Source organism: Copidosoma floridanum, unplaced genomic scaffold, assembly GCF_036245765.1.
Source record: "Copidosoma floridanum isolate Cflo_tuat_1 unplaced genomic scaffold, Cflo_Japanese_pri ptg000019l, whole genome shotgun sequence".
Classification (NCBI taxonomy): domain Eukaryota; kingdom Metazoa; phylum Arthropoda; class Insecta; order Hymenoptera; family Encyrtidae; genus Copidosoma; species Copidosoma floridanum.
Window position 1 is genome coordinate 11,273,572 of NW_028321896.1, and position 18,494 is coordinate 11,292,065.

General features: G+C 34.6%; 7 protein-coding genes across 12 annotated transcripts; 3 read left to right on the forward strand and 4 right to left on the reverse strand.

Moving 5' to 3' along the window:
- Nucleotides 1-18: 18 nt before the first annotated feature.
- Nucleotides 19-2,116, reverse strand: 128up (GTP-binding protein 128up). The gene is made up of 3 exons (XM_014355205.2): nt 1,819-2,116; nt 1,473-1,492; nt 19-1,344 (listed from the first exon to the last, which is right to left on the reverse strand). The coding sequence occupies exon 3, from the start codon at nt 1,200-1,202 to the stop codon at nt 99-101; it is 1,104 nt and encodes a 367-aa protein (XP_014210691.1). The 5' UTR covers nt 1,203-1,344; nt 1,473-1,492; nt 1,819-2,116; the 3' UTR covers nt 19-98.
- A 1,326-nt stretch (nt 2,117-3,442) lies between these two features.
- Usp5 (ubiquitin specific protease 5) lies at nt 3,443-7,248 on the forward strand. 5 transcript variants are annotated; one of them, XM_014355202.2, is made up of 14 exons: nt 3,443-3,539; nt 3,655-3,867; nt 3,954-4,079; nt 4,176-4,364; nt 4,433-4,539; nt 4,613-5,137; nt 5,205-5,276; nt 5,348-5,543; nt 5,620-5,769; nt 5,842-6,017; nt 6,095-6,477; nt 6,547-6,777; nt 6,848-6,957; nt 7,025-7,248. In XM_014355202.2, exons 2-14 carry the CDS (start codon nt 3,772-3,774, stop codon nt 7,088-7,090), a joined length of 2,427 nt encoding a protein of 808 aa, XP_014210688.1. In that variant the 5' UTR covers nt 3,443-3,539; nt 3,655-3,771; the 3' UTR covers nt 7,091-7,248. The 5 variants fall into 5 exon arrangements, with proteins under 5 accessions (XP_014210688.1, XP_089448794.1, XP_023247386.1 ...); XM_089592668.1 differs by having other exon boundaries at nt 3,674-3,867; XM_023391618.2 differs by lacking the exon at nt 3,443-3,539 and having other exon boundaries at nt 3,551-3,867; nt 3,954-4,103; nt 4,191-4,364; nt 6,095-6,459.
- A 317-nt stretch (nt 7,249-7,565) lies between these two features.
- Nucleotides 7,566-10,110, reverse strand: RtcB (RtcB RNA ligase). The gene is made up of 8 exons (XM_014355179.2): nt 9,921-10,110; nt 9,514-9,840; nt 9,313-9,439; nt 9,116-9,222; nt 8,899-9,058; nt 8,517-8,827; nt 8,269-8,433; nt 7,566-8,195 (listed from the first exon to the last, which is right to left on the reverse strand). Exons 1-8 carry the CDS (start codon nt 10,014-10,016, stop codon nt 7,968-7,970), a joined length of 1,521 nt encoding a protein of 506 aa, XP_014210665.2. The 5' UTR covers nt 10,017-10,110; the 3' UTR covers nt 7,566-7,967.
- A 1,296-nt stretch (nt 10,111-11,406) lies between these two features.
- LOC149374539 (uncharacterized) lies at nt 11,407-12,620 on the forward strand. Its single transcript, XM_089592747.1, has 6 exons — nt 11,407-11,504; nt 11,599-11,722; nt 11,790-11,911; nt 11,976-12,097; nt 12,156-12,232; nt 12,306-12,620. Exons 1-6 carry the CDS (start codon nt 11,499-11,501, stop codon nt 12,467-12,469), a joined length of 615 nt encoding a protein of 204 aa, XP_089448873.1. The 5' UTR covers nt 11,407-11,498; the 3' UTR covers nt 12,470-12,620.
- LOC106640974 (uncharacterized) lies at nt 12,055-14,165 on the reverse strand. The gene is made up of 3 exons (XM_014355159.2): nt 13,161-14,165; nt 12,881-13,093; nt 12,055-12,819 (listed from the first exon to the last, which is right to left on the reverse strand). Exons 1-3 carry the CDS (start codon nt 13,324-13,326, stop codon nt 12,665-12,667), a joined length of 534 nt encoding a protein of 177 aa, XP_014210645.2. The 5' UTR covers nt 13,327-14,165; the 3' UTR covers nt 12,055-12,664.
- On the forward strand, nt 13,636-14,728 carry NP15.6 (NADH dehydrogenase [ubiquinone] 1 beta subcomplex subunit NP15.6). Of its 2 annotated transcripts, XM_089592749.1 has the most exons (2): nt 13,636-14,015; nt 14,070-14,728. In XM_089592749.1, the coding sequence occupies exons 1-2, from the start codon at nt 13,962-13,964 to the stop codon at nt 14,469-14,471; spliced, it is 456 nt and encodes a 151-aa protein (XP_089448875.1). In that variant the 5' UTR covers nt 13,636-13,961; the 3' UTR covers nt 14,472-14,728. The 2 variants fall into 2 exon arrangements, with proteins under 2 accessions (XP_089448875.1, XP_014210646.2); XM_014355160.2 differs by having other exon boundaries at nt 13,640-14,728.
- An 840-nt stretch (nt 14,729-15,568) lies between these two features.
- On the reverse strand, nt 15,569-17,974 carry Grasp65 (Golgi reassembly-stacking protein 2). Its single transcript, XM_014355158.2, has 7 exons — nt 17,634-17,974; nt 17,479-17,559; nt 17,169-17,372; nt 16,797-17,014; nt 16,639-16,723; nt 16,156-16,561; nt 15,569-16,076 (listed from the first exon to the last, which is right to left on the reverse strand). Exons 1-7 carry the CDS (start codon nt 17,694-17,696, stop codon nt 15,802-15,804), a joined length of 1,332 nt encoding a protein of 443 aa, XP_014210644.2. The 5' UTR covers nt 17,697-17,974; the 3' UTR covers nt 15,569-15,801.
- Between the last annotated feature and the right edge of the window lie 520 nt (nt 17,975-18,494).

Here is an 18,494-nt window from a genome sequence, read left to right on the forward strand (position 1 = left end):
AGCAAATAATTAAAGCTATTTATAAATAGTTGAAATAGTTTATTCAAAATAAAGTTTGTTAATCATAATAATCACTGAATTAAGTGTTTGTTGGTGCACTACACTTTCTTCACGATTTGCACAACGTCTTCATCATTCAAGACATGATCCTTTCCAACTTTCTGTGGCTGATGCTTTACTGACAAGCCCCACACCAAAGCATACTTGAATTCCTTGGCAATAGTTCTGTGTAACTTATTGCAAAAATCTTCAATAGTTCGCCTATCTGTGTTCAAAACTACTGGTGCATTGTAATCCGGTAATTGGCCTTTAGGTTTGGTATAAATCCGGACAAGTTTCAAGTAGTCCCACATCTTCTCTAGTAGATCATCGAAATTCCACTTGTGATGAGCAGATATTGGCACGCAGTGAGGTATTTTATAAATAACGTCGAGCTCTTCGATGCTGATTTGATCGATTTTGTTCAACAAATAAATACATGGTATATATATTCTGTTACCTTCAATAACATCAATCAGATCGTCTGATGTAGCATCATATCTGAGAGTGATATCAGCATTGTGAATCTTATACTCTGATAAAATAGTCCTGACAGTGTCCAAATCAAGTTCAGACTGTGTGCAAGTAGTTTGTAAATTAATACCTCCCTTGTCTTTCTTCCTGAAGTGAATATTAGGTGGCTGTTTGTTCAATCTTATGCCAAAGCCTTCCAACTCGTGCTCAATGAGCCTTTTGTGCCCTAGGGGCTTCAAGACATCCAAGACAATGAAAATCAAGCTACAGGTTCTTGCAACAGCAATGACCTGCCTACCTCTACCCTTGCCATCTTTAGCACCTTCAATAATACCTGGCAAGTCCAGAAGCTGAATCTTGGCTCCTTTATACTTGATGCAGCCAGGAACTGTGGTAAGAGTTGTAAACTCATAGGCAGCTACTTCGGAGTATACTCCAGCAAGGGTACTAAGAAGAGTCGATTTCCCGACCGAGGGAAAGCCTACAAATCCAATGCGAGCATCGCCAGTTTTGGCAACTTCAAAGCCCTGCTCACCGCTGCTACCACCGCCTTTAGGGGTAATCAGTTCTCGTCTGAGCTTGGCAAGTTTGGCTTTTAGCAGACCCAAATGGCCCGAGGTCGCTTTGTTCTTTTGCGTCCTCGCCATCTCGGCCTCGATGTCCGCAATTTTTTCGAGTATGGTACTCATTTTCAAAGTTCTTAGGTACTTTAACAGTAACAAATAGTTTAGTGTTCGTCTAATTTAACCTTTAACCAACTTCATTTCAAATTTGTTCTAGAGGCGAAAAATGTGTGCCTCATGTACAAGATCAATCGTGTAGGAAAGTTTGCTGAAATGAAAATATTGAAATGTTATCTTCAACTTTCTTTTATTCAATTACAAAAATTTTATTACAGTCTTAAAAATATAAGTTTTAATTCAACAATTATTCTAAAGGGAATTGCTTCTCAGTCTCACCTCTTTTCCATTTTCAGCTCCTGCAACAAATAAAGAACAAGCTTGTTAATAAACATTTCTCACTCCTAAATCAGTTTTGTTAGATAAATGTAAGCTTCAGTTGGTAGTGCATGTTATGAATAATCATTTGTACTCATTAATTGGTGTAAAAGTTGTCATCATATTGAAAGTACGCGTGCAGCATTTGCATACATTGTTAATTTTACCGAAAAATAAACTAATCAACAAAGACGTTCGTCGCTACTAAAACGTTTAATGTTATAACTTGATTGGAAAATTGGTAATAAAGCGCGATGATTGCGGATTATAAAATATATTTTATAACCTAGCGAGATAGTTGTCTTACCTGTAGACCGCCGATGATGCCCAACAGTCTTTTTCTTCACGAAAATTTGACGAAACTCGTTAATAAGTGTTGAGTTTACAGTAGTAACGAAATTAAGAGAAGGTAATAAAAAAATGACCAACAAATTAAATTAATAAGAAAAAAAAGAAAGAAAAAAAAATGTTAAATCTACATGTTATTCATAGATTAGTGAGATGATTCTCGACACCCGGTGTCTAAAGAAATGTGAACACGGTACTTAACTACTCCATGGATCGTACTTTACTGCTATCTGCTGCTATTCTGCCAACCTCCAACTTCCGACTCTCTGTCTGTCTCTGTTCTCGAGCTATACTTTGCTTTCGTCCGCATTGTCCGCAAGAAGCGCCCGCAACGCCACATACGGGGCAAGGGCGGGAGTATTCGACTTGCACCAACAATTTGTTGGCAACAACGTTATTTTCTAACATTAACGCATCACTTTGTACTGTTGGTCAAGAATCATATACTTATTTAGAATAATAATTTTTACAGGGACGTTTTCTTCTGATATTCATTCGCTTCCTCCAACACATTTCCGCATAGCTTTTGCTTACTTTATATACTGATAAGTTTACTTATCTAATTGGTTAGTACAACGCAAACGTACACAAACCTATCGCGCTATCTCGCTCTGCATATTTATATAAGTCCAGTTCAGGCTCATTTTTTTGTGGTTGCTGGAATCTCCCTTTAATCGCCTAAACCGAGTGTCCTGTACTTACCTACATATAATGGGGTATTTTCCACTAGGGTAAACAGCGATAGTGTAAAAATCTTCACATTTTTTCCATAAGCAGGGTTTTTTGCTTCGGGCGTGATCGGGCAGGATCGAGAGCCATGTAGTCAATTAAACCAGCCGCAACTAATTTTATAGATGTAAAATAAAACGTCAACGTACCTTCAAAAGTATAAATATTTTACTTATTTTACATGGCTTATAAAATCGACCATATCTACAAAACTACAATACATAAGACCTTTTACCATTAAAGTGTGGTTCGTATAAAATTTGTGAGAAATTCTGCAGGGTGTACAAAAGCATTATTTTGTATAATGATTAAAGATAGTTTTTTGCAAATGAATAAAAAAAAAAGTTCTAGGTCATACAAGTTTCATTATGTTCATTTTTGATATTACGTACAATAAGACTTTCCTTCGTAGAAGTTTTCCTAAAAAACGCACAGAAGTATTTTTGACAAGTAAGGCAGATAAGGTAGATATGTAAATGAAATTTAGTGGCTATGACTGACACAAATATGTGCTAAATGACAAAAAAATCGACAGTAATAATTGACTTAATCAAAAAGATAATTTTTTCCAACTAGTTTTTTCACATTTACTGCATGGAATTCTGTAGAAGAAAGTCAAATTTTCTCTCTATATATTAGTTGTGTTTCGTCAATAAACATAGTAATTTTTATTTAATGATTGGAAATCACTCGTTTAAAAAAAAAAAAAAATTGTAAAAGCACTGCCAACTAAAGTGTTAGGCTTTTAAAATAACTAGTAAGAAACTAGTCATCAAGAAGCAAAAGTTCCTATAGCATGCTTTTACACATAGGAAACACACTAAAAGAAGACAAAAAAGTAGGAAGTGAAAAGCTTTGCTGTTGCTTAGCTAGATGAGAGAAAAATATACTTAATTATAGCATCTATAATTTCTACACATAAATTTTTTAATTTAAGATATTTAGATATAGGTAAAGTGTCGTTTTTCAGTGTCATTCTATGAGGATACAGATGGACTTGTCTTCCACTACTTTGTTTTCTTGTTTACTCTGATACTGAGCGGAAATATTGACTTTTAATTTATAGATACCGGTTTATTTCGCAGGTTAAGTTAGTAATTGTAAAAATAAAAAAAAAAGTGCAGTGTCGCTATAGGAGCACCTTCATTTTGCTGAGCTTGTTTTTCACGCCGTCCGGAACGATATGGAGGAATTGAAAAATCATTTGTCAAAAGTTAGAATACCAGGACCAGATACTAAGATCTACAAGGATGAGTGTGCCTTGTCCTTTGATACTCCGGTATTGGAATTTTTCTTTATTTTTTTGTAATCCAAGTTGTATGTTGTTGTTCAAATATGATCAATTTTTGTGTTTGCATTGATCAGGAAACTTCAACTGGCCTATATGTATGTCTAACGACATTCCTGGGTTTTGGTAGAGATTACGTGCTTAAGTATTACGAACGCTCAGGTCACAATGTATACTTTCACATTAAAAGGACAAAGCATGAGGTTTGTTTGGATCAGGCATCACTAGTCACATCATTTTTATTTCAAAATTAATTCTATCAACAAAGATGTCAAATATAAAGTTTAAATATATTGTAGATTCCAGAAGATCAGTTAGAATCAGTAGGTGGTCCTGATAAAAAAATTACACGTTTAGCAATCGGAACACCAGGTGGCTTTAATCCAAATTTACAAAAGTACATCTATAAAGAGGAATATGCACTTGTAATATTGCCAGAATTCATAACCATCCCTTACTCTGATGATGATGAACAAATTCATAAGCAAGTAAGTTACTTTATAAAAATTACTAGTAAGTAAAATAACTATATTTTATGCTTGATTGTAATAAATAGGTAAAAGAATCAGTGAATCGGCTCCTGAAAGCAGAATCTGCTTTGAAAGTTGCAGAAAGAGAAGCATTAGATGGCACGTGGGATGGCGAAATTAGGGCGTTTACAAAGTAATTTTTTGATTCATAAATACTTGTAGTTTATTTATTCAGCCTTTTATTATGTCCTGTTTTTTTTTTAAAGGCATACGGATCTTCTTCAATTGGATAATGGCAAAAAAATACCCCCAAGTGGTTGGACGTGTGAAAAATGTGACTTGACTACTAATTTGTGGCTTAACTTGACTGATGGCTCAATTATGTGCGGTCGTAAATTTTACGATGGCACTGGTGGCAACGATCATGCTGTAGAGCATTATAGAAATACTCAGTATCCATTAGCTGTGAAATTGGGCACCATTTCTAGAGATGGAAAAGCTGATGTTTATTCTTACGATGAGGATGACATGGTTCAAGATCCCAATTTGGCAGTTCACTTGTCTCACTGGGGCATTAATATTGCTAATATGGAAAAGACCGAAAAATCAATGATTGAACTAGAATTAGAATTGAATCAAAAGTTCGGCGATTGGATTGTTATGCAGGAAGGAGGCACCCAACTAACACCTCTTTATGGTCCTGGTTATACAGGGCTTGTCAATTTAGGTAATTCCTGTTACATGAATAGCGTCATCCAAGTATGTTTCTCAATGCCAGATTTTATGGAAAGGTTTGTACTTGTAAAAAAAATTATGTTTTTTAATATATTATTTGAATCATACAAGTTTTTATTTTAGATATGTTAAAAAAGCCGACGATATTTTTTATGAAAGTTTTAACGATCCTATCAACGATTTCAATACTCAAATGTAAGTGTGATAGGAAAATAATTTTTAATGCAAAAGTTAATCGTACAATGCTAAAATAAATTTATTTTCAGGGCAAAGTTGGGCAATGGTTTGCTTTCTGGAAAATATTCCCAGCCTCCTGATGAATCTAATAAAAATGATGACGGTCGTCAAGGCATTTCTCCCAGGATGTTTAAAAATTTGATTGGTCGTGGGCATCCAGGATTTATGTCTAATCGACAGCAGGATGCACAGGAATTCCTTTTGCATTTAATTAATGCCTTAGACGTAATTATTATGTGATTTAATAATACTAATAGCCACGGCCTTTATTTAAAATTTTGAATTTTTTATTTTTTTTTAGAGGAACAGTCGTCATCAACTGAATCCATCTGATGGTTTTAAATTCAGAATCGAAGAAAGATACCAGTGTAGCTCTGGCAAAGTCAAGTACACGTATAGACCGGATTATTTACTGCCTTTACCTATTCCTATGGATATGGTATTGAATAAAGTATGGTATAATTTTATACATACAAAAAAATTTTTACTATGGTGATTCAATCTATAGTAAATTTATGTGTAGGAAGAAGTTGCCGCATACGAACAGAGCAAATCTGGAGAGGACAAGTCAAAGATAGATCTCAATACTATTGTTAGACCTCGTATTAAGTTATCATCTTGTATAGAAAGTTTTGCCAAAACTGAAACTGTAGAACAGTTTTACAGTACTGCTTTGAATAGTACAACAACTGCCACTAAGTAAGGCCCCAACCTCGTTACGAATTTTTTATCATTTTAAACTTTGTTTTTCTCTAATGATGTATAATCTTGTCTAGGTATACAAGGTTAGCATCTTTTCCCGATTTTCTTTTCATCCATTTGAAGAAATTTACTGTTAAGGAAGACTGGACTTCCGTAAAATTGGACGTTGCCATGGAAGTGCCAGACACTTTAGATTTAAGTTCCTTGAGGGGTAGTGGTTTGCAACAAAACGAGGAACTACTGCCAGAGTCTAAAGTGGCGTCACCACCTCTCGTTTATGATCAGGCTATTCTAACAGAACTAACCGAAATGGGATTCCCGATTGAGGCATGTAAAAGATCGTTATATTTCACACAAAATTCTGGATTGCAGACTGCCATAAACTGGTTAATGTATCACATTTCGGACGATGATTTCACTACTGAATTTGTACCCCCCGGTGTTGATGCAAGGAAAAGTAAGTTTTAATATTTTAAAAACCTGTAAGTAATTGTTACATTTGTTTACCATGAATGTCTATTGGTAGACGATGCCGCTTCCTCAGAAACCTTCGTACCAAATCAAGAATCACTAGAAATGGTAATGAGTATGGGCTTTACTCGGGAACAGGCAACCGTAGCTTTGAAAGCCACGAATAATAATTTGGAGCGTGCAGCAGATTGGGCACTCAATCACATATCCGAACTTGATGGCATAGAAATGGAAGATAATGCCACAGCTGTGCCGTCGCAGCCCACATTCAGAGATGGGAGTGGAAGTAAGTTTTAATCAATCAGTCGATACAAGAATTCAAAAATACTAATAAATATGTTGTCTTTGCACATTAGAATATAAATTGATTGGATTTATTACTCACATGGGTACATCAACAATGGTTGGGCATTACGTTTGTCATTTATTGAAAGATGGAAAGTGGGTGATGTTTAATGACGAAAAGGTAAATAATACATTTTTACTTGTACAATTTTCTTATTTATATTAATACCAATTATAATTCTTTTCAGGTCTATTTGTCTGAAAATCCACCCAAAGAATTAGGATACATTTATTTATATCAGCGTTTGGAATAAATAAATTACACTACATCTGTTGTGTACAAATTATTTTATGGCTTTTTAAAAAAAATTAAAATAAAAAAGGATGCAAAATACCAGTTTATTAAAATTTTTTGTTTTTTATAATTTATGTAAATATCTTGAAAAATAAAATTGAAATTGAATGCAGTAAATTTTATTTTTATATAACATATTTGCTGGAATGGCGAGGATGATAAGACTAACGAATTAAACTTTTTGTATAGTGATCAATAACAAATAAATTGTCAACCAAAATATTTCATAAAATTTTGTTTAACAATTCATTATGTATACGTTTTTTCATATAAAAAAGACAAAGTGTTTTTTTTCGTAAGCAAAGATATATCTTAATAGTAATATTCAAGTACAATATTTCTAAAGTACTGCTATATACGTTGATTTTAATTATACTTGAAAACTGTAGAGCTATTGAGATTTTTCTACTCAAGGGACTTTACATCAAATGTCTATGGATTGTGATACACCGTGCAACCATTTTCACTAATTTTTGTTTAAAAATCTGTAAAAGTCTTAACTTACTATGAGAGTTACCTAGGGATGGACATAATGTTGGTCTCACCACGAACAATCACCGTCATTTTACGTTTACATCTACCTGAACAGCGATGACTGAAGATGTTGAAAACGTCAATGAATTAATATTGAATTAAAATACTTATTATTTCCTCCATAATCCTATTTATTTTATAACGTTATTGTTTTTTAATATTTATTTTCTTTGTATAAATATATATTACTTAATTAATTAGTATGACGCAGTGAATTAAAAAAATTATTCTCAGATTGCTGAGTGTTTTGTTTGTATTCTTAAAAAAGCTTTACAAAAATTGTATTTCAAACACTTGTTTCTTCAGCCCTTGATAACGGCTATAGGTCGAAGTTTAATACACTTTTGAGAAATTCCTGCTGCATGACACGTATTTACAACATCAGTCACATTTTTGTACGACTCTGGGGCTTCCTCCATGACTAGTTTTGGAGAAGCTACACGAATGGATATACCCATGTCCTCTAATTTATTCAAGACAGCTTGATAATCCAAGTTTCTTCTTGATTTTGCACGAGATAGTGCACGGCCCTGTAAAATTTAATATGTTATTGAGTATCAAAAAAAAAAAAATTTTAATAAAATTTTGTAACATTAAACTCACAGCTCCATGACACGTTGAGCCAAAAGTTTCTTTCATTCCTTGTTCAGTACCTGTAAGTACATAGCTACATGTACCCATAGTACCTCCAATTAAAACTGGTTGACCTGTCAATTGGTAGTCGACTGGAATCAACGGGTGGTGAGGAGGAAACGCTCTGGTAGATCCCTATCAATGTAACAGTGATAATTATTCATCTCGATTATTCAGATAGATGCATATTATATCAAAGCATTAGAAGGCACACTTACTTTTCTGTGAACCAAAAGAGTCTTTTGCTTTCCATCAACCATATGTTCTTCTATTTTAGCTACGTTATGAGACACATCGTAAATAACGTGCATATCCAAGTCATCCGGTGACATACGGAATTGTTTAGCAAATGCCTGCCTACTCAAGAAAGTCATAGAACTTCTGTTTACCCAAGCAAAGTTAGCGGCTGCTGACATGGCTTTTAAATAATCTTGGCCTTCTTGTGAGTTAATATGAGCACAAGCTAATTGCCGATCATTTGTTTCAATGTTATCTCTTTTCATAGCTTTTTCCATCTGAACTAAAGCATCTGAAAAATATGATGAAAACTTAAAAACTGAACCAATTGTTGACAATTCAAAAATTTTTTATTGTAATTACCAGTAGCTACTTGATGCCCAAAACCGCGACTTCCTGAATGAATCATCACACAAATTTGTCCTTTTTCTTCAATACCCATTTTACTAGCTGCTGATTTATTGAAAATTTCATCTACAACTTGGATTTCAGCATAATGGTTCCCTGCTCCCAAGGTACCTAACTAAGAAGCATTATAATTTTAATGAAATTAATTAAGTAATTTAAATAAAAACTTTACCTGGGGAAGACCTCGTTTCTTCGCTCTTGTAGAGACTTTAGATGGATCGGCATTCAACATTCTACCATACTCCTCACAATGTTCTTTATCTTCAGCCCAGATGTATCCTGTTATTGTAAATATAGTATCTTAATATGATACTGAACAAAAATTCATTTCATGCTCTAATGTTATGAAACGTTGAAAATGATACACACCTTCTCTGAGGGACCAGTCCATACCCATTTCCAATGCCTCTTCCAGGTCTCTAGCATTCATCGGTATAATACCTTTAGAGCCAACTCCTACAGGTATATGGTCAAACATACTCTGAGCTAGTTGTTCCTATATGAGTATATGAAATGTAATATTTTGGTCATTAAAAAGATTCCCTAAAAACTGCACAAAGTTTTTTTTACCTTAACTGGCAACACATCTCTTTCAAACAGATTTGTCCTTAACAGCCTAACTCCACAATTAATATCAAAACCTACTCCACCAGGTGATACAATGGACTTTGGGTCATTCATGTCAAAAGCTGCCATGTTACCAATGGCAAATCCATAACCAGAGTGAATATCAGGCAGGCCAACTGACCTGCCCACAATACCAGGTAGTGCAGCAACATTAGCAATTTGTTTAACCCCAGGCAAGAAGCCTCCAATAGCACCAGGTCTACAAGCATTTTTCAACTCATCCAACATCAACTTTTCAAGCGTGTTGTTGACATAAAACACACCTTCGACCTTTAATTGAAATTGATACTTTAGGTAATACCTAATTGATACAAAAAGCACACTATTTTAAAGTTAATGATGATTGTAACCTTCATGTTGGGTTGAAAACCCTTTTTGATTTTCCAACAATAATCGCTCATTTTCTCTAAGTACTTGAGCTCCTCATTATATTGACGGACAACCATTTTTACAACTTATCTGCACTATTTGTTATGGTAAACGAGTGATCAACGACGTTGTACGGTTGTAAGCAAAACACCGGTAAACTACGGTTATGTTTACAACAAATATGTGCACACATACGTATAGATATATACGTGTGTACTTTTGAAAAGAGCTCCTTAATAAGTTTTTTTTGTGATGAAAAAATCAGTTAAAAATAATGATATTTTCTGGTTAAACTTATTAAAAGTTTAAATTATGATATACCTAATGCTGACATTACTTTTATACTTTAATCAAATGGTTTTTTTACAAAAATTTTCTAATCTGCATACTATTTGAGATATACAAATCCATTTGATTAAACCATATGAATATCTCTATTTTTAGAGGTCGACTTTTAAGTAGAAAATAAATTGTAAACTTGCCGCAAATAGCACAAACCACGTTAACTTTTTATTATCTATCTATAAGATTAGTTGCGGCTGGTTTGTAATTATCAAAGAGACTTTGTTGTAAATAGCAATGGTTATTTGGATCAGCGCCATCTAGCGGTCTCTATTTTTTGGCCAAAAGTGGCTCCTAAAATTCTCAATCAGAGCATTCAGGATTAGAGCCATTTAGTCAATTATAAACCAGCCGCTACTCATGACGAAGCTATAAAATAAAAAAATAACGATACATGTGTTTTTGGCGGCAAGTTAACAATCTATCTTATGCTTGAAAATTTATCTTCAAAAGTACAAACACATAGGAGGTCGATTTGTTGGTAAAAAATAGATTGTTAACTTGCCGCCTAAAACACACGTATCGTTATTTTTTCATTCTATAGCTTCATCATAAGTTGCGGCTGGTTTATAATTGACTAAATGGCCCTAATCCTGAATGCTCTGATTGAGAATTTTAGGAGCCACTTTTGGCCAAAAAATAAAGACCGCTAGATGACGCTGATCCAAATAATTATTACTTCTTAAATAAGAGCCATTTAATCAATTATAAACCAGCCGCAACTAATTTTATAGATATATAATAAAAAGTTGACGTGGTCTATGCTGTTTGCGGCAAGTTTACAATTTATTTTCTACTTAAAAGTCGACCTCTAAATATAGAGATATTCACATGGTTTAATAAAATCGACCATATGGCATTACTTAGTAGTAATTTCTTTAATTACTACACATAACTTTACGTACATCTTACACCGTGCTCTCTTTACCAGAATGATAAAATCAGAGGCTGTAAAGTTACGTAGGTCGTGGTGGTAACGCCGCTTGGGGTGTTTTCCGCAATCGTCGTCACCATGGTTGACTTACCGACCTGATGGTAGCGTAGAGCGCAACCTTAAATTACTTGCTGGTGACGATTGCGGAAAACACCCTATATAAGAAACTGGACCTTAAGCATTTGTTTTTTTTTTTTTATAGTGATCGGGAATAGCGGTTAGCAATTTTTTGAAATTAAACTGAACGCTATACTTACTTAGTGAAAAAAAGTGTTTAGTAAAAATGGCAGTAAGTAAATTAATTTTCACAGGAATAAGGGATTACTATAACCTACAAGTCATTAATTACAATATTTACCGTTAAAATAACTATTATTTATTAGAATGAAGAGAATCTAGCAACCGTGAGGAGAAAATATGTAGCAAATAGGATAAATATAAAAAATAAATTACAACGAATATCAAATATATGTTTTGAGAATGACAAAACTCAGCAGAAATTTGAAGGTACTACTATTGAAAATTAATAATTATTATTCATAGTAAGACAGTAGATAAATCAAATTTGTTCCAGAGAATAGTAGAAGGATCAGTGAACTAACCAAAGAGGTGGATACATTGAAAGAAGAATATGGAAGTGAAAAGCAAAATCTTGAAAAAAAAATGCATGCAGCTGAAGAGCAAAATAATATATTGGTTTGTACAAACAGTACTGTTTACAATTATCTTTGAAAACTAAGACTTTTCTCTTGCATTACAGCAAGCCCTGAAGCAGGAAAAAGTAAATTTAGATGTTTCTTTAGTTGATTTGAAAGCAAAGCATAAAAATCTGAAAACTGCAAAACCAAGCATAAGGGATGAACGGCTCTTGGAACGTGGAAAGTACGTATTCTTAATTATAAACACGTGTGTTGCTTATTAAATCACACTTTTTTCCCAGGCGAAAGCTCAAGTTGTATAAAGAATTCACTTGCGTGCGGTGGGATTACTCTGCTCCGGAGAATGTCTTTCAAGGATGTATCCTTTAAAAATTAAACAATTCGAAGATTCTTACCTTATTAGACTATATTTTCTTGACGCTTTTTATCAGATATAACAAATAAAAAAGATTTTTTGCAAAAAATTGTTTATAAAAGTGACATTAACTTCAAATCACTAAGAGAATCCTTGTGGAAAGATATTCACAAATCCACTTTTCCACCAAAAACTATTGTGAGAGAAGGAAGTAAAGAGAATTTGTCAGCAAATAACTGAGCTAATAGTAGTATATTTTACATTAAGTTTAAGAATATCTAGTTTTATGCGTAGCTTTTACAACTAAATGTATTTTTTACAAAACTTAAATGTAATGCGTTCTTTTGATCAATTTTACAAAGTGATTTTTGTAATGCAATGTAAAGTAACGTGTATCATAAAATACCGATAAAATTAATGTTTTTAAGTGCCAAACTATCGTTGAGGTCGTATTTTATTCTTGACCAGTACAAATGAAGAATAAGTTATGAAAGCAGAAATGATGAATGATACTGCTGTGACCATAATGCCGGATATTATAAAAAAGAGAATACAGCAGAGAACCGTCAGTCCAATCAATAGAAGTACCACTGAAATAAATGAATCATTAAATCCAGAAAAATCGTATTTGACAGAAAAGTCTTAAATTACCTTCTATAATCATGAAACCAGTGAATGCAACAGCAACGTTTATAATGGCAAAAGCAGTAAATAACAATACCGGGATGATAAATATAGCCGTGACAATGGTAAAACCAATCAGCAATGCAGGATTGTCTAACAAATATTTAAAGAAGCTTTCTAGTTTTTCGTATACATGTGCATCTCTCAAGAATTTTTTACACCTTTTCAATATTTTGACACCTGCAAATATAAACAGAAATTCTTTTAATACTATTTTGAATGCAGCATTTTTGATATATCTACTTACACTGATCTCTTGTACAATAAGCTCCAGTTTCAGCAACAGACTCTATCCTACTGAAATTTGGAGAATCTCTATCTGCTCTGCTGTCATCGAATACCTGCTCAAAGCTACTTTCAACACTGTTTGTTGTCATAGTGTTATTTTCACGATTCTTCGAATTATCCTTCATTTTACTGACTATTAAATACCCTTGGCCTTTATTACGTTGTATGTTCGTGTACACCGCAGTTCTCGGTTGATTTTCGTTAATTTAGCAAAAAGTATGGAGCTCCACTGCATAAATTATCTATCCTACTCTCCATGGTACGGTAAACAAATTTTTGACAAAACAATGTTGTGATGTCAAATAATTAAAATGCGTGACGCTACCAATCGACTTGTAAAAACGAAAGCAGGTTTTTCACCTGGTGGTTGACTTTAAAACCAATTTAATCGATTTTCCACGAATTTAACTTATTGCTATTGCAGCTGTAATTGAGTAATAGATTTATAATGTGGAAGCAGTGAATGAATGTGGTCACACTTAGAAACTAGCGTATTGTTTACAACAGCGGTATCAGAAAAAAAGGGTTTTGTTGTGATTTAATGAAGCATACTCAAGTATCTGATCTATTTAATTTTTGTCGTCTGCGCGCGCGCGCATATATGCCTATATAGGTTCTGATAAACGTGAAGCGAATCTTACGAAACGTCGTCTTCGCTTTTAATCCGGAGTCCCGCAGACAGAGACACACGTCAGGGAAAAAGAACGCGCAGTTTCATAACACAAACTCAAGAGTCGGGCCGCTGCTCTGTCCGTCAGCGATGGCAAACCTGGTGCGACTACGCGCCCTTCAGAGTCTGGTGAATGTCAGCCGGGTAGCCCGCGGTAACGTCAACAAGCCCTGCCACAGCACCAACACCTGCGTGCAGCTGAGCCAACTTCGCGGTGTCGGCACTTCAGGCACCCAGAAGAGCGACAACCAGGCCAGCATGGCCAACTCCTCGATGGAACAGTACATCGAGCCAGACCCAGCTCATCCGAAAAAATGCTGGGTGTCTTACGGCTTCGACGACACGAGCGAGTACATCGACAGGCGCCTCATGCATTTGTTTTACCTCTTCGGCGTCTCACTTGTCTTGATTGGTGGTAGCTGGGTCATGATATACATGCCCGACAACCGTTACAAGGACTGGGCCCAGAGGGAAGCATACTTGCGACTTCGCGAAAGGGAAGCTGCTGGTTTGCCACCCATTACATTGAACATTATCGATGAGGCCAAGGTGAAATTGCCCACCGACGAGGAACTGGGGGACACCGATGTCATCATATAAGCTATCTGTCATCTGCTCCGTAATATAACTACTGTACGGTGTGTTATGAGTACTGCCAGGACGGCTGTTTTTGCTGTTCAAAAGATGAGGAGAACAAGTGTGGCAAGACTAATTTGTTAAAGTTGTATATTGTACGATAGAGGAACAAGTGGAGGCTTTCGTCATTGACGTTGTTTGTTCAATTACTTGATAATCGAAATAGAATAAATAATCTTGTAATCATGTGAGTCAAATACACTGAATTAATACTTAATTTACATTTTTTGTGTTACTTCACTTTCATTTCTAGTTACTTACTGAACTTCTTTTATTTTACACTTACACATTTGTAATTTCTACTAATCTAAAGAGACAATGTACATGGTTGCTTTCAAAACAAAATACAAATTGCTGTTATATTTAAAAATTTAGGAAATGAACAATCATATCCACATGTATGGAAACACAAAATTTATGTTTATTTACTATAGAAAATATATAGAAAGATTCTTCAAACCTTTATTAAACTTTGATCAGAGGTATTGTTGAAGATCCAGTTTTGTAATAGAAAGATGCTGTTGGATGTGCTCTTTTATGTTTTTTATAGCTTTGAAAAGAGAGTTCTTAATCTGGGTCACTAGAATTCTCTTTCACTACCAGTTTTTAATTCACTTAGGTCGTATTCTAACATTTTTATGGTCAGTTATATTATTTGGTAAAAATACTTTTTTTTTATTGTGGTAAAAAAAGTCAACTCTGTTACAATAGACAATTGCTAATCATAAATTGTTTATTTAAAATTTATTTTCAAGTTTTTGAAACAAAAGATTAAAATCGTAATATCCGAAAATTTTTTATTCGGAAAATACTGACAAGAAATATTAGGAGAAATAAAAATCATGCTGGATAAATGAAAACGAAAAAATAAACATTTAATAGTCTAGTGTTTACCATTAAGCTATAAATGTCTATTTATAAATAACAATAAAAATAGCTTGCTTAAATTGATACAGTTAACATTACAATACATATGTCATACAAATAAATATCAAATTCATGTTTTACTTGGAAATGATTTTTTTGTTGTTTGGAACTTTTTTTTTTTTTTTTTTTTTTTTTTTTTTTTTCTAATATTTTAAATAAAAAGATTATTGACAAAGTTACTTATTTGTGTATTTACAACAAAAACGCAACAGCTTGCACAACAACCTGCGTTTTACAATTACAATATATCTCTGATAAAATGAATATCCTCATTTTCTCTCTTTCATAAAACTAGTACAAATTGTTTAAAAAGCGGTTGAAAAATAGCTCGTCCTGCCTTATGTAATGTATTCAATTATTATTGCATTCATGGGGAAATGATGTTAGATTGCTGATAAAACGGTGAGCTTTGTTGAGGCACTGAAGCGCTCACCGTGATAGGTGGCATTCCAGGTAATTCCAGAGGAGTCGTCACGAATTGCGGTTGCTGCTGAGGAGTGTTCAAATTTGATATGCTTACTGAAGCAAGTGTTGGTAGCGGAGAACTGTAGTTTGGCTGGAATAGTGTACCATGAACGTTTGATGGTAACGGTGGTGGACTCATGGGCATGCCAGGAATGTTTGGCGTGCCTGGTTCTATAGCTGCAAATAGTAAGAGTAATTTATTAACTAATTTGTACAAAAATCTACGTTTTTTACTCGATTTAAATGCTTCACTTACTTGAAGGATAGCCAATATTTTGTTGAGCCATAGAGTATTGCGGCATACTGATAGTTGACTGCAGTGGCGAGTACATTGGAACACTCATGGCTGGATTTTGAGTGGAATACATTGGTGGAAGATTTGTTGGCGGATTTTGGGGTGAATACATAGGAATGGCTGGTGAAACAATGCTCGTTGTAACAACAACATTGGGGTTTGATTGTTCAACAGAAGTATATTGGATGTTTTTTGTAGTATCTGCTGAAGGTAAATTGAAATTCGGAAAATTCTGAGGCAGGGGTGTCTGTGGCAGTGTATTTACTGCAGTAGGTATAGAAACTTGTGAAATTAATCCTGGACCTTGTATATCAAGCGTAGTGGTTGGAGATGAAACACTGGGCACTGTATTCTGACCAGATGTAGTCTGGAATTTAAAGAAAAATGTGTGCTTTCAATTAGTTCCATTTTGATAATCAAAAATAAGGCAGGAGAAAATCTTACCGGAACAACATTATGCGCTTTGTTTTCCACAATGTTTCTGATTGGTATTCTGTGCAAATAACCATAACCGATACCACAACCAAGGCTGAAAAATTTTCAAGTGATTAATGTAAAATTTTTCATATTTGTGAGCAAAGAGATACATTTTTTCCACCTACCTTCCTTCACCACCCCACGTATTATTAGGAGTTATGGTAACTTCTCTACAAGAATCTTCATCTATGTTGTAAACATATAACTTGAGTGGACGCGACTCATGAGCTTCGATTAATGTAAATAAATCTTCGCTTTCGTGTAGAACAGAATCTGCACCAATAATATAGTCTGAGAATGGCCGGAGTCCAGCCAATTCAGCTGGTGAAGAAGGATGAACTTCCTTAAAAACGAAAAATTCCACTAAGAATATTTAATTGAAAATGACCGCACTAACGAAATCCATAGTGTTTGAGAGAATTCCATCTGCTATTCCATTGGCATTGATTACTCTAACTTTGAATGACTTATAAAAGAAATAGAAGAATCAAACGTACCAAAACATGCCAAACATTTTCATTAGCACCTTCGAAAGAGCAAAACCTTATGCTGACACCAAGCCGTCCTTGGCCACCCCAGGTCAAGTTGGGCACGATAGTGGATTGTCTCACTGATTGAGTTTTACTGCTGTAAATTGTTATGGGTAACTCCTTGTTCTCATAGGTTTTAAGAATCTCCTTCAATGTATCATTATCCTGATCCTGTTGTACAGTTTTCCAATGAAATCACAACAAATTGTGACACACGCATACACACACAAGTAAAATCAACAAAAACAGAAGAGTGAGAACCAGGTCATAAACTTACCAGTCTCGTTTTGCCCATAGCAACGATAAAGTCAAAAAAAGCTTCCAAACCAGCCTTCTGTCCTGGCGAGCCATCCTGAACCTGCAAAATATATGAACATGACAATTTATCTCCACTCCCATATTAATAACAGATGTAAATCGGTGCAAAGTTACCCGCAATACGTGGTAGCCCTCGGTACCACCTCCCGGTATCTCAACACTGTGCATGCCTCCCATGTTTGCTCCTTTATCCTTTATTTCCCTGTGTAGCTTTAAAAAATATTCAGGTTTCGTGTACCCCAACCGGGACTCCGATCAGCATAACGTAAGGCTAACCTGTCACTACTAATAACCACGACACGATGAGCATAAACTTCTGTCTACAGGTCGCATCCGATTACATTTACGTGGCAAAATCGTACTAACTGAGTATCGTGAAGGGAAGGCTCACGATAACTGCGGTGAGACTTGTGAGTGCGGCGAAGACGGGGAGCGGGGGTGAGATGGGATATGATAATGATATGGGAAATGGATGGGATATATATAGTACTACAATAGACTTGTTCGGGATTAAGCTTGGAGTAGCTCGGAACGCTCCTATTTTCTATAGTCAATGTCTTAGATTCAATTAGATTCAATATTAATATATTGACTATAGAAAAAAGGAGCGCTCCGAGCTGCTCCAAGCTTAATCCCGAACAAATCTAATATAAAGATGGGAACTCTTCCAACGCACACTTTGTTTGTTGTTCCGTTGTTTGCAGTGTGACAGCGCTACTTATTTTATACTATTATTATATTTATATTTATTTTTATATTTGGTGCGAATAGACACAGCGTATTTTTTATGAGCTTTAAAAAGGCTACAAAAGGTTGTGAACATCGCAGTGTTTTTAAAAGTGCGAAGTAATATGACAAGGTATTCTTTATTTTAAGTTTTTCCGCGATGAGTAATGTATTTAAATAAAACTGCAATTACGGTGATAAGTATGTTTATTTGTAACTTTTAAAATATTAAAACAATATGTGTGTTTT

Coding starts and splice junctions, on each gene's coding strand:
- NP15.6 (XM_014355160.2), top strand. CDS start 13,962: ATGGCAAACCTGGTGCGACTACGCGCCCTTCAGAGTCTGGTGAATGTC.
- Grasp65 (XM_014355158.2), bottom strand. CDS start 17,696: ATGGGAGGCATGCACAGTGTTGAGATACCGGGAGGTGGTACCGAGGGC. Junction 17,373..17,478: donor CTATGGGCAAAACGAGACTG/GTAAGTTTATGA, acceptor ACTGTACAACAG/GATCAGGATAATGATACATT. Junction 16,724..16,796: donor ACGTGGGGTGGTGAAGGAAG/GTAGGTGGAAAA, acceptor AAAATTTTTCAG/CCTTGGTTGTGGTATCGGTT.
- RtcB (XM_014355179.2), bottom strand. CDS start 10,016: ATGGTTGTCCGTCAATATAATGAGGAGCTCAAGTACTTAGAGAAAATG. Junction 9,223..9,312: donor GGACTGGTCCCTCAGAGAAG/GTGTGTATCATT, acceptor TTACAATAACAG/GATACATCTGGGCTGAAGAT. Junction 9,059..9,115: donor AGAAACGAGGTCTTCCCCAG/GTAAAGTTTTTA, acceptor AATGCTTCTTAG/TTAGGTACCTTGGGAGCAGG.
- LOC149374539 (XM_089592747.1), top strand. Junction 11,723..11,789: donor AACTCAGCAGAAATTTGAAG/GTACTACTATTG, acceptor AATTTGTTCCAG/AGAATAGTAGAAGGATCAGT. Junction 12,233..12,305: donor GGAGAATGTCTTTCAAGGAT/GTATCCTTTAAA, acceptor GCTTTTTATCAG/ATATAACAAATAAAAAAGAT.
- 128up (XM_014355205.2), bottom strand. CDS start 1,202: ATGAGTACCATACTCGAAAAAATTGCGGACATCGAGGCCGAGATGGCG.
- Usp5 (XM_014355202.2), top strand. CDS start 3,772: ATGGAGGAATTGAAAAATCATTTGTCAAAAGTTAGAATACCAGGACCA. Junction 4,080..4,175: donor TTAAAAGGACAAAGCATGAG/GTTTGTTTGGAT, acceptor AATATATTGTAG/ATTCCAGAAGATCAGTTAGA. Junction 6,018..6,094: donor AGTACAACAACTGCCACTAA/GTAAGGCCCCAA, acceptor AATCTTGTCTAG/GTATACAAGGTTAGCATCTT.
- LOC106640974 (XM_014355159.2), bottom strand. CDS start 13,326: ATGAAGGATAATTCGAAGAATCGTGAAAATAACACTATGACAACAAAC. Junction 13,094..13,160: donor TTATTGTACAAGAGATCAGT/GTAAGTAGATAT, acceptor TTATATTTGCAG/GTGTCAAAATATTGAAAAGG. Junction 12,820..12,880: donor TGGTTTCATGATTATAGAAG/GTAATTTAAGAC, acceptor CATTTATTTCAG/TGGTACTTCTATTGATTGGA.